Source organism: Protobothrops mucrosquamatus, unplaced genomic scaffold (genome assembly GCF_001527695.2).
Source record: "Protobothrops mucrosquamatus isolate PMUCROS unplaced genomic scaffold, P.Mucros_1.0 scaffold74, whole genome shotgun sequence".
In the NCBI taxonomy this organism is placed as follows: Eukaryota; Metazoa; Chordata; class Lepidosauria; order Squamata; family Viperidae; genus Protobothrops; species Protobothrops mucrosquamatus.
The window spans coordinates 543125-556599 of NW_015386451.1; the positions used below are offsets into that span (position 1 = coordinate 543125).

General features: G+C 48.1%; 1 protein-coding gene across 1 annotated transcript in view; it reads left to right on the top strand.

Moving 5' to 3' along the window:
- The window catches only part of HYDIN (HYDIN axonemal central pair apparatus protein), a 119595-nt gene that overhangs the window by 97842 nt on the left and 8278 nt on the right, over positions 1-13475 (top strand). The window contains exons 70-79 of the mRNA XM_015812175.1: positions 615-753; positions 1260-1425; positions 2868-3015; positions 4268-4475; positions 5699-5920; positions 7369-7538; positions 8184-8382; positions 9113-9271; positions 10082-10362; positions 12987-13206. Of these exons, the coding sequence (XP_015667661.1) occupies positions 615-753; positions 1260-1425; positions 2868-3015; positions 4268-4475; positions 5699-5920; positions 7369-7538; positions 8184-8382; positions 9113-9271; positions 10082-10362; positions 12987-13206 (1912 nt within the window). The remainder of the gene's footprint in view (positions 1-614; positions 754-1259; positions 1426-2867; positions 3016-4267; positions 4476-5698; positions 5921-7368; positions 7539-8183; positions 8383-9112; positions 9272-10081; positions 10363-12986; positions 13207-13475) is intronic.

A 13475-nucleotide genomic window follows, 5' to 3' on the forward strand; every position in this document is an offset into this window, starting at 1 on the left:
AATCACGCAAGTGAGACAGAGAGAAAGAACAAAAGGCAGTGGACGAAGTCCTGGATGGATGAGATGGAAGGAAGAAAGCTTTGCAAGGACAGAAAGGGAGACCGAAGACTGGAGATTTTAGGCAGTTTTCTTTTTCTTTTTCCTATCCAGTGCCTGCAATTCCTCAGCATTTTGTTTCTTACTTCCCTCTGTAGTGGGCATAACCAGTGGTGGGATTCAGATATGTGAACAACCGGTTCTCTGTGTGGATGCCGCTTCCGGAAGTCCATTCTGGGCCTGGGCAACAAAAAATTAGCTACCGGTTCTGCCAAAGTGGTGCAAACCAGATGAATCCCACCACTGGGCATAACATAACAAAAGGGAAGTGTGCGATAGTGTGTGTCTATGGAGCTCAGGCACCAAGTCCATTATGTTGTGCCAGTCCAGCCGAAACAGGAAGGGAGTTTGAGCCTCAACTAACGGAACTGAATCTCTTGGTGAAGGGTAGTTTTGTAACTCTTTCCTCTATGTAAAGATTTGTTTCAAATACCTTAAATGCCTGCTGTTTCAACTGATGAAAGAGAAACATCTGGCTAGGTAGCCCTTATGATCCTCCTGCCTTCTCTTCATGGCAGGACCTTTGCCATCCTGAACCCCACCAACGCTGCCTACTCTTTCCAGTGGAGGTGTGAACAGCAGGAGGAGAGGAAGGCTGCCCCGGCTTTCGTCTGTTTCACCGAGCGGGGGCTCCTCCGGCCAGAGAAGAAGATAGAGGTGCGTGCACAGAAGGGGGCTCAAGGCCAACAGGCTCTGCTGCTCTCTGCTCACGGCTGCTCCGAGCCCCTCTTGAAGGAAACTCCCGGCTGCTGGATTCCTCTTCTGGTTCAGCCTATTGTAGGGCTCTCTTTCCTTTCTTTCCCCCAGGGTGTGGTGGCTCTCCTTCTGGGGGGGGGGAGATACTGAATGCTGGAATATTCGCTTTGCCTTAATCTCCTTTTCTAGCAGTTTGGAGGTGAGGGCAGAAGCCTTCTCAGCTGGTAGAAAGCCCTCTGTGGTCCTTCACACACCAGTGAAAAACTCACCTAAGTCTTCAGTATACTGTACTATTTTACATTTTATTTAACATTTAAACATCCAGTGGTTAAATACTGTTTTGGAATTCTAGCATACTTTTAAAGGCTTTGGAATTAAAACCAAATGCAGGATCCCTATTGCTCCATTATCCTGCACAGCGAGAACCACTCTGTGCCAGAACTTTGCATCTATCTTTTCCTCTCTAGATCATATTTGAATTCATTCCCAAGCATCTGGATGTTACTGAATCCTTCTGGACCTTCACCATTTCTGAACACAACATCACTGTCCCTTTCCTCCTGGTGGGTCACACCACCGACCCGGCTGTCTCTTTCGAGAAAGTCCACTTGAATCTCCACTCGCTTTTGATTGGTAAGAGCAGCCCCGAAGGACTCAGGTGCTTGAAGGTCCCGGGGGTCCTGCTTCTCCCCTAAGCCCTTCTTTCAGTAGCCACATGGCCATGAGTTGCATTGCAAGTGAGGCAGTCTTCCATCAACTCTGCTAAAATAATCTTTCCACTTTGATCCTGATATAATCGGCTGCCTCAGCTGCCTTGGGTTACGCCTTTGGTTCTCCCTCTCCAGTCATCTTTCTTCCCGATGCCAATGGACCACCTGGGCCTCCTCTGTCCACCTGGAGGGGTTTACTCTGGGGTGAGCCTTGGTAGAGGCTTCCCGCCAGCATTCCGCTTCCTCTTGCTCACTGCCTTGCACAGACATTCCTTATACGGTCCCCATGGTAGGGCTGGGTGCCTCTCCAGGTTGATCAATTTCGCAGATTCTGCCTAATCTAAGGAAAGCACAACTCTTGACTCCATGCGGTTAATCAAAAGAACTTTTACTGAGAGAAAGTGGTTGCAGTAAAGACAGGCATAATCTAACGGTCCTGCGCAAAGCACGAAGCTATTCTTCCCATTCCGAAACCCAACCCCCCTGACCAGTCAATACAGTGCCACAAGGTTATGAGAACGCTGAGATACAGGCTTGAGCAGCTGAGAGGGAGTCCATCTCGTCTCCAAAGACGAGCCCCCCCAATTCCCATGTGGTTACAGCAAAAGCGAAAGCATGCAGAGAATGCTCCCCTCCAGAGCCTCCTCCCCCTCCCCCTCCAAAAGGATGGCAGAGCACCCAAAAGGGGGAGCTGACGGAGGGCCTCCCCCCTCTCAGACTTCTGGAGGACTCTGATGACCATATCTTTCCCCAGCCCTGGCTAGGATCAAAGGGAGCCCACGAATGGGGGGGAGGTTGTCCTCCGTGGCGGGGTCTGACGTTGTGGCATTTGTGGGTTGTGTTCATTTTTGTTTTATAGAATGTGCCCATGAGCCACCTAGGATTAACATATTGTACATAAGATAGGTGGGCTATCTTACTTAAAACCTGATTACATAGAAAGCATTTTTATGAAAATTTGCCTTTAGATTCAAAGGAAAAAAATATACAATAGGAAGGGGATTTCTAAATTTCTGGCAAATTGGGACACAGGATTCATTTGGCACGTGATGCAATGAGGAACCCAAAGGCAAACCCGTCCCTCTTCCCAGGAACCTTCTGTATGTGCTACCCGGAAGGGGCGGCTGTGGCCAGGATGGAGCCCTTCAAACCAGAATAAACATTATTTCCTGTGATTTAGGAATTCTGCTGGGGCATCTTAAAAGCACCTTGGCCTTCTTTTGCAGCCACATTGCAATCAGTTACTAAGACTTGTTTCACAAATTTTTGCCAAGCCAGGTGAACCCCATTCTTTCGCAAGTGGAGAGATAAATTTGATTCCTAATTTCCCTGAATTCCACACTGCAAAGGCCTCTCTCTTTCCAGGACATGAAGCTCGGGAGTGCATTGATATCCACAATGATGAGAACAAAGGCTACACTTTTGCTTTCCGAGACTCTTCCCGTTTTTCAGAGGGGCGAATCAACTGCCTAAACATGCAGCCCATGGAAGGTGTGGTCCCGCCTCATTCCAGGTGAAGGGGAGAGAGAGAATTGGGTGCCAAGTGGGGCAAGCTGTTTCCCCAAGATGAGACTTGATGTGGCTTTGAGGTAGCTTAATAGATGTTTGTGTGGCTTGTAGCAGGGATGGAAAAGAGGACACGTGATAAACTGGGTCTGTTGTGGAGGGTCAAACCAATATAACCTGGTTTGATGTCTTCAAACTTCATCACCTCAACTCCTCAGGCTGCTCCAGGTGAGAGGTGAGCATGGTACAGGGGCAGAAAAGCACTTCCCGCCCTCCCTCAACTGCCAGCTGACTGAAGGAGCATCCAGCGACTACGCAGAGCTGGATCCAACTTGGATTCTTCTCCTTCCTCCTGTGGCACATTTATTTACATCTGATCTCTCATTTCTGATTGACTTCACTGGGCTGGGTAGGGACAGTCAAATGGTCAGACCTGGCTGAGGGGACTGTAGAATGCCCAGGTCTGGCTTGCAGGATGGATGGATGGATGGATGGATGGATGGATGGAAGGAAGGAAGGAAGGAAGGAAGGAAGGAAGGAAGGAAGGAAGGAAGGAAGGAAGGAAGGAAGGAAGGAAGGAAGGAAGGAAGGATGTGCAGGAAGAAGATGGTTTAAGAGAATGACTATGGGGGGTCTCAAATGTGTCATATCCTTACTGTTGTTTTTATTTCTGGTTTGGTTATTTTTTGGTCTGTTTTAACCTGATGTAACCTCCCAGAATTGCAATTTGCAAGTTGGTGGCAATAAAAATTGATTAACTAAATGTACAAAAATAGAAGTATTTCTCTTTTTTTAAAGCGTTTTACAGGGTTTTTTTCCTGAGATTTTGCTGAGGTCTTCCTGTTGGTTTTTTTAGGACCCTTGGATGTAACTATTGTGCACACCATTAAGTGAAATCCTCATTCTTTAATTTCTTGAATTCTGATTTTGTACAGAGAAAAACAGACATCCTGCTATCAACAACAGATCTGGATAGGTCCATTTTTTACTGGAAGAGACCAGCATTTTAAAAATCTGGCATTTATTTATTAATTTATTCATTCGTCCAATTTATATGGCTGCTTATCTCACCCTACCCAAGTTGCTAACAATAATTAAAACAGCTTACAAACACCAAATAGAGAACCAACAGCCTGCACATCATGTGCAGCCAAGGCAGAAGCCCACAAATCAGCCCAACCACTGCATGGTCTCCCACATGTACCCAGGTGCCAGGCCCAGAGAGTCAACCTAACCCAGCAAGTGTGTTTTCTCACCAGATTCCCAGTTCACATCCACTTTACACCAACGCTGGAAGGGGAGGTGAATTTTAATCTCATCTGTGATGTTAAGAAGAAAAGCCAGCCGCTCTGTCTGAATGTCAAAGCCACTGGCCACACCATGAATGTCTCTGTGAAGTGTGAAGAAAGCCACGGGGTGGTGACCGAGCTGAACCCTGAGCATCCGAAGCAGATCCACTTCCGTGAGGTGAGAGGGCCGTGAGCAGAGCAGGGCTGGCCTGAACAGACATGCGGGAAGCTTGGAGAGCTTCTGCTGGCTACTAGCCCTTCTTCTGTGTGCTTTGCTTCATTGCTTCCCCCTCAGCACCTTCAGTTTGTGACAGAAAAGGATCGGCTGCATGTCCTGGCCAATTCAATACCCCCTCTCCCAAGAGTCTCTTTCCTCCTCTAGGCTGTGGATCGGAAGGATGATTCGGTGATTTTATAGCTGTCAGTCATGGCCATCCCAAATGGTAGCCCAGGGTCTTCTCCCTCTTGAAGGATCAGACCAGGCTCTGAACTCCTTGGGGGTCTAATCTGTTGGGCTTTTGTAATTCTTTTTTTTTAGGAGCTCTCAACATTTCAGGGGCACATTTGGAATTTTATCCTTTTTCCAAACCGTCCACCAAAAGTTCATAACCATTATCCATCATTGATATTTTGTAAGAAAAAGTTATTTTTTAAAGAAAATCTGGGACCTAAAATAACTTTGGTAATACAACAGTTAACACAATTTTGCCACATATGTCAGCTTTTCTGTAGGTCCTTGTGAGTTTTGTGATGACAGAGAAAAGCTGGTGGATGCTGAAGGAAGGCACAATGGCTGCCTTGGGTGCTATAGAGACCATTCCCTTCTTACCTGACGAGATCTAGACCAATATCTTGAAAGGAGATTTGATTTTCTTGTATGATTGTTTCTACTCTTAAACTCAACTTGGTCTGGAGTCTAATTATATCCCAGGGTGTCCCCTTACATCCTCTCCTCCTGTCCTGCTGAGATAGTTGAGGAAGCTGGGAAGGCAGTACAAACTGCATCCCTGTATACTGGGGTGGGGTGGGGCCAGATTCTAACGGCCTCATGAAACATGGCGTTTCACAGGAACATCCCTGGAGGGTGTAAACAAAAATGCCGAGCTCTCGATGCCTGCACTGGAATTCCCTCCACGGGAACCCCAACCACAGGCTCCCTGGATTTTCCTTTTAGGCAACTCTCTGGGTGTGGCACGTCCTTTCCATTCTCGGGGCCTGTGGCTGGGAGCTGTTGCACCATGAAGTCTGGCCAGGCGCTGATGGGCAGTGAGGAAGATAGGCTGGTGGAGGAGGAAGTGCAAGGCAGGGTGGGCTTTGAGGAGATGCTGGCAGAGCTGGCTTGGGATTCCAGCTGGAGGGAGGAGAGGAAGCGACTGACTGCCTTCTCTCTGCTCTGGATAGATGCAAGTCAATGATTACGCAGAGTGCAACTTCTCCATCCTCAACACCGGCAAATTCAACTTCATCTTTTCCTGGGAGTTTTGCAACGCCAAGAAGTTCCGGCAGTATTTTGCCCTCTCCCCAGAGAGTGGCACTGTGGAAGCTGGAGAACGGGTGGAGACCATGGTCTCCTTTCACCCGCTGAGGGCCTTCACCTTAAAGGACATCGAACTGAAGCTGCAGGTAGGAACCCAGGGGCCCTGTTTTCCAAAAGGCTTCCATTGCACAAGAACCGCCAGGAAGCCATGGATGTCTAGCACCAGTTCCAGGCAGGGAAGAAGGAAGGAAGCTTAGCCAGCGAGAATACCGGCCGGAGAGGGAGGATAGTCATTTATGCTCCTATGTCCAACTTTGTAGCTGAATGACCAGAAATGGTCACAGGGCTCTTAAGGGGAAAAGAGGAGCAGGAAGGAGCAAGGTAGGTTGGCTAGCTTGTGTTGTATATGAAAAAAAGGAGGTATAAAAATATAGAACCCCCCCCCCTTCCTGGCTGAAGTCTCTTTCTGGAGAAAGTATCTAGACATGGTCCCAGGCCTATCCCTGTTTACTCAGAAGACAGCCCCGTGGGTCTTTAACGAGACTTGTTCCTAGCTAAATCTGGCTGTTTTTTAAAATATATTCCTATTCTGCAGTTATTGCATACAAAGTGAAATAACAATTATATCCTTTACATGCTCACTTATATATTTCTGGACATATTGGGTCCCTCTGTGATCTTGGGATACCAAGAAGATGCCAAAAGTGGCACATAAAATAGTAATGCTCTGTTTCACTGCAACAACTATTAAATGAGTTTTTGAAGCTCTCCGAGTTAGTTTCCTGCAGCAAAACCACAGAAACGTAAACATTAGTGGCTTGGTTGTTTGTGCTGTTGCAGCAGCCAAGCCTTGCAGCAAGTCTGCATTTCTTCAGAGAAATCGGCCAGAAATCAGCCGCTCTGTCTTCAGATGCCCACAATGTCCCATTCCTTGATGGGATATTTTCTGCACAAACTCACCACCGTTCCAGACACCTCAAATTCCAGGATATCAACCACTGATCTGAGGGTGATTGTCTTCTAACAAAGAAGGGATGAGGACAATTGTCTCGGAAATAACTGGTCTAAAATGTATCAGATGATCTTTAAATCTCATACATCTTGATTTAACCAAAGATCAAACTTTCTCATAGCACTACACATTAATGGGCTTGCAAATGTAAGAATATCTGATGACTCTTAATAGAATACTTTTCACTGCCTGCACCTTTTGTGTTTCTAGTGTTGCTAGCCTCATCGTGTAGTGTGTGTTAAGTTGTTAAATTTCTCAATGTATTTTGTTATTTATTTTATTTTATTTTATTTTTATATTTAAACTTCTATGCCGCCCTTCTCCCCAGAGGGACTCAGGGCGGCTCACAGCATGTTAAAAAACAACACAAAAAACATTTCCCCTATAAAACCAATTAAAAAGCAAATATATTAATAGCTGTGTCATATTTAATAAAACATATTGAATTCATTGATGTAGCCTAATGCAGAATAATCCATCAGCAATGGAAGTATTCATACATTGTCAGCGATAGTAAAGTAAATGATAAAGCCTCTTTTAAGAATGTCACATCCTCTGCTGAGTGTCTTCCTCCTTTCATAGATAAGCCATGGCCCCACATTTACATGTGTGTTGCAAGGCTCAGTGTTGGCTCCCAGCATCCATTTCTCACCCCTCAGAGTGGACTTTGGCAACTGTTTTATCTACCAAGCTGGGATGCCCATTTCCAAGAGAATCTTGGTGGTCACTAACAAAGACAGCAGGAAAGCCAGGTGAACTGCAGCCTCTTGACGTGTGAACTGGTATGATGGAACAGTAGGTTGTTGTGTGAGGAGAATGCACATCAAGGATGAACTTGGGATTCCCTCCCTCCCACCTGTCCGTTGACATTCCCATGCAAACACAAAATGCTTTATTGCAAAGGGTTACAAAGCCAATGTATTAAAAGTTCTCCACGTAACAACACCCAGGAGTCCTCCCATCCCAAGGTTCGGGCTCTCCTCCATCAACTTTCTCCCCCTTGAGGCTCCTATTTCCCAAATGGCACCTTGGGGTCCAAATCCATTGGCCACACCAGTTTCAGCTCTTGCCCCCCAAGATCCCTGGAGGTGCCAGGAACTTGCAAGACTGGAAGGTGCTGGATTCAAAACCAGCACTCTCCTTGCCTTTCCACAGTCTCATCACCTTTCTCCTCTTGGAATCAGCCCATTGGGGAAGGGGTCAGTGAGATTTCGAAGTCTTTTATAATGCAGGACAAATCACTTCTGGGGAAATAAGCCTAATTTTAACACATGTGGGATTAAATGCTGTTTATTTAGATTTCTTAGTTTTGGAAACTGGTAGCACCACAAAGAAGCCAGGCGTTCCCAATACAGCTTGCAAAGCCAATTAACCATCTTCTTTTCATCTCTTCGAAGTGTGGAGTGCTTGTTCACCAACACAGCCTACCTTGAGATCGGTTTCCATTCTGAAGCTCTGAGTCCCAGAGAAAAAGTGGAGATTCCCATCAGCTTCTATCCCCGAGAAGCCATTTCCTACCATGAAATCGTCTCCTTTGAAATAAATGGGATCTTACAGCGTACTGTAGAGATCTTTGGGAAGGGCATTGAGATGAAGGTGAGATTAGGCAGAGATAGAGAGGGAGACTTGGGGTTCACGGTCCGGTCACTGGCTGCTCAGGCTGCCTCTTCTGTGGGCGAGGGGTTCAGCACCTCCTGCCCGGTTGCTCCTGCAGCTTCGAGAAGTCTGAATTGAAAGCAAGGAGCTAGGCTCTTAGGAGCTGCTCCTCACCCCCATTGTGGTCACCTAAAGTGTGTGTGTGTGTGTGTGTGTGTGTGTGTGTGTGTGCACGCTAAATGGTCCTGATCTTCTATCCACACAACTGAAAAGAGCTTGCACATCCATGATTTGAAAGTGGAGCTTGAAATTGCAGCTGCCTCTGAGTAATGTGGCCAGCCTCAAACCACCAACATTTAGGCCTGGAAAGCTTTTTCAGTGTGTTGCTGATATTGTGAGAAAGGAAAGAAAGAAAGAAAGAAAGAAAGAAAGAAAGAAAGAAAGAAAGAAAGAAAGGAAAGAAAGAAAGAAAGAAAGAAAGAAAGAAAGAAAGAAAGAAAGAAAGAAAGAAAGAAAGAAAGAAAGAAAGAAAGAAAGAAAGAAAGAAAGAAAGAGGGAGCTGGGCCAAATCAGCACATCAGGACCCCACCCTGACTGCGACATGCAGGAACCCACTGAGCCTTCTCTCCCTGGTTCAGCCCTCTAATCTCCTCCCCCTTCTTTCTAATCCCCCCCCCCCAGTTCATTCCACTTGTTCTCTTCCTTAGTCCTGTCTGTTTCTCACTCATAGGTAGATGTTGTGGAGCCTCCCCAGAAAGTGCTGAAATTTGGAGCTATCCCTCCAGGGCACATTGTGAAGAAGGGAGTCACATTAGTGAACAACAGTGTTACCTTTGTCACATTCAACCTAAGTTTTGTGGCCTCCGTCCCGGAGTTGCAGGAAGCCAAGGTAGGACTTGTCCTTCTTGAGATGGTGCCCAGGTGGGCTTGAGCAGGGTGAGCGGCTGGTGGGCACTCCTGCCCCAGGGGTTTCAAGGGGCTGCTCCTGCCCTCCAACTTCAGACATGGCCAGGAAATACAGGCTCCTGGGTGAAGGGCATCATGTCCCTCTCCATTCTCACAGGAATGGCATCATGTGGTAAGCAGCACAGGTCCTCCTGGAGCCTGGGTTCTCCCCTCCTTTCAAGCTGTGCCAGGGAAGGCGCTGCCCATTTGGGGGGCCAACAAGAGAGAGTGCCCAGGGGCAGAGGCAGAGCTGAAGACCAAAAGGCACAGGCCGTGGGTGCTCTTGACTGAGCCCAGTCGGGGAAGCAGCAGCCAACTTACTAGTGCAGCTTCTGTGTCCTTCCAAAGCATCTTGATTGGAAGCAGCTTCCTGAGAAAGCTGGGCTGCCTCGCTGACCTCTCCTGCTTGCAGCTGCCACTCTTAACTTTGGTATAGTTGAGGATGGGCCTCCCGTAAAAATCTGCATTGAAAGCTTCACTTTCTGGAGGGCAAGGAGGAGGAACAGGAGACAGTAGAGGAATGCTGGGTGAGCAGTGCATGATGGGCCTCCTGGTCTCTTGGACACCAGCAGAGCCCAAACTCAGAACTTGTGAGGAGCCAGACCATTGAGGAAGACCAGCTATCTCTTTCTACTGTAAATGTCTCCCCAGTTGAACCTCTGCCTGTCCTGCAGACCCGCTGGACATGAGATTGGCAAGATGGGACTCTTTGCAAGAGAGGAGTGAGATTTTTCCACTTGATGTCTTTGCACAGGTGCTCACTATGTCTCCCAGTGGGGAAATTACCTTGAAGCCCCAGGGGGGCACCTGCCATGTGGAGGTGACGTTCAGTCCGAAGAGCCGCATCCTGCCCTTCTCCGAGGAGGTCCTGCTTGAATGCCAGGGGGTCCTTCACGCCCTCTTCATTGTGCAAGGCTGCTGCCAGGGCATCGAAGTCCACCTGGACCAGGATCACATCCCTTTTGGAGCTGTGGTGCTGCGGAGCCAGGCTTCGCGGCGCATCATGATGCGGAACTCTGGAGACCTCGGAGTGGGGTAAGCCAGCCAGCCCTACCAGGGGGCTTCCTCACCAGCTCTTGTGTCCCTCCTGGCCAATGCAGGGCACCCCAACACGAAAGAAGAAAACAAAATTCCTGGCCAAGGCAGCTTTTCTGCAGCATATGCCGCATGCGTGAATGGGGCTGCTAGTGCCACACACACTAGAGCATGCACAAATGGGCCGCACAAACTGCCTGGGCTAGCAGCGCATGTGCAAATGGGCTGCGGACACCTGCCCCACGCTAGCATTCTTGTTCACGCCCTGTGCATGCGGAAACAGCATGAGTGGGGGGGAAATGCGCGTCCACGTGTGCGTGCACTGGCCAGCCATTTCTGCGGCCCGCTGGCCAAGAGCCCACAGCCTGGGCCACGGACCATAGGTTGGGGACCCTGTGCTAGAGAGAAGTTCCCTGAGGATGGGCTCCAACATGAGTCCAGAATCTGGCCCTCCCTCAATATCTTTTAGTGGCTTTCAATACCATCAACCATGGTATCCTTCTGGACCAGCCCTGGGGATCAGGAGATGCTGTTTTGTGATGTTTCTCCTCCTTTCTCTGTGGTCAGTTCCATTCAGTGTTAGTGCAGGAAGAGGCTGGGCCCTTGCACTGTGAGCTGCCTCAGGACTGGGTCTCTCAAAGCTCCTCTTCACCATCTATATGGAACTGCTGGATGGGGTTATTTGAAGGCACAGCTTGTGGTACCATGAGTATAGATGATGCTGTGGTGTTACTGACCAGGTGCATGAAGGTTATGAGGATCTGGTGGGGAGGAACGGGCAGCTTTGTACAGATTCATCTTGTCTGCCAATTTTGGTTTTTCTTGTCTTGGCTCAGTCACTCCTGCATTGGTCATTTCCTGGTTGGTCTACTGTGGTCTACTGCACACTGTGTGGGGCTGTCCTTGAAGACCACTTGGAAGTTACAACTGGCTCAGAATGCATTGGTGTGCACAGTGTTGGGGAGCCCTAGTTACCCTCATGTTGTGTTGCATGAGCTGCACTGATCCCTAGTTTTCTTCTGGGTGCAGTCCAGGGGCTGGTTATCACTGAAGTCCTCCCTGCCAGAGAGCGGGCCGCCTGTGTGACCACCTCCCCAAGGGCATCTGCCTGTCCCACTAGACCAGGGAGGGTGGGCACATTCCAGGTCTCTTGCCTTAAATGTTGCCATCTAAAGGGGATCTAGGAAACATACCTTTTTTATAGCGGCCTCGCCCTATGGGAGACCTTTTTCCTTTTATTTGATGGGGGGGGGGGCTTAACTTTCTGGAAAGCCAGAATTATCTCTGGGATCAGATGAAGCTAAAACTCAAAGCTGATGTTGTTGTTTGCAACAACAAGAAGGGTGTGTGTGGATTGATTGGGCTTCCAGGTTAGTCCACATTCTATTTTTAATGTTTGCTTTTATCTATGTGTAGTTTTATATGATTATTGTGAGCCATTCAGAGTTCTGGTTCTAGGATGGGTGGTCATAAAGGTCTTTCAAATAAATAAATAAATAAATAAAGCCAGCTCAGAAAGTAGAGTTGTCCACAGGAATCTAGGACAATCTGCTGTGACCAACTTGCTGCAGCCAACTCACTGCAGGACAAAAGTTACATTAATATTGACGAAATGATGGAATTGAGTCATTAAAGGATGCCAAGGGAGGGGGTGCAGCTGCCTGACCTAGGAGCCTTCCTAGCAGGATAAGGCCCAAACTGCAGCAACCTCCCCGGCTCCCCCTCCATTGCTGGGTCCAGTTCAAAGGGCCGATGACGGGCGACCAAGAGCACCGTGACTGGGGCCCTTGTTCTCTTTCCACCCTGTCCCTGCCAGCTGGCCAGTCACGATGAAGACCTTTCCTCTCACATGAGGTTGTATGTGTTAAAACCTGGGGTCTCTCAATGGCTGTCCTTTGCCTTACACAAATTTCGGGTTAGGTAGAGCTCTTGCTTTTTCAGAAGTTGGTTAAAAGACTATTTTCCTGAATGTCTGGAGAGGCTCAGCTTTTAGCTATGGGATTGAATGGTTTCTGGTGTGTTATTTGGTTGATTGTGGATTCGGAATCTGTAAATGTGACCCTTAAGAGGTTTCTGATTGGGGTGATGATACTTAGAAGGAAGAGACACACGTTCAATTTTAACAAATGGAAACCACAAGCCTTACATCATTCTAATACAGGTTTGCCTACTAGGTGAGGTGTCATTTCTGCTCAAGCTATTTTATTCTAGATCCTTTTATGGCAGATGGTGGTGCGATGGTGGTGCCTGACCAAACTCAGATAATCTCAGACAATGCTTTCATGAGAAGCCGCCAGAAATACTTGTTTTGCTAGAATGGGCAATCCTGGGAGAGGGCAAATCATTTCCACAGGCCTGTGGCATTGCCAGGAGCCCTTCTCTCGTGGCTTTCTAAGCATCTGCCATCTGATGCCACCTGCCCTCTCCCCCGGCCTGTTCCCAAGACTTGTTGGCATTTTGCAATGCATGGGAGGGTGGGGGTGAAGAAGGCAGAGGAAGCTGGCTGGCTGAGGAATTCTGGGAGTTTAAGTCCACAAGTTGTAAAGTTGCTACGTTTGGAGCCATCCAGAGTTTCCTGAATGTGCACAACTCCTGAGGGGAACCATTTTCCTTTTCTTTCAAAGCTTCCGATGGGATGCCAAGCGCTTCAGACCAGACTTCTCCATCAAACCAATAGAAGGTTATATTTCTTCAGGAACAAGTGTTTCCTTCGAAGTGACCTTCCACCCCTGTGAGCAGAGTCAGGACATCTGCTATGAAAACCTCCCGTGTCACATCCAAGGTGGAGAACCTGTGAGGCTCACGCTGAGTGGACTGTGTGTGAGCGTCCCGCCTGTCAAAGAGGTGACTGGTGGGGCACCTTGAGCTGGGAATACCTGGGCAAAAGCAAGGATGGTTCACATCCAGTCTAAGGTGTAACTAGGCCACTCCTTGGACCCAAATGTAACCTAAGTCAAGTTACAGGAATCTTGGCAAAAGGAGCCATCAGAACAGAGGTTAAAACAGAGATGCTTTCTCTCCATCTACTCAGTCTCTGATGCAGCCTCTTCAAAGTCAGGTGGTCATCCAATAGCCTATCTGCATACCTCCAGCCTTCGATGTGGAGGAGGCCT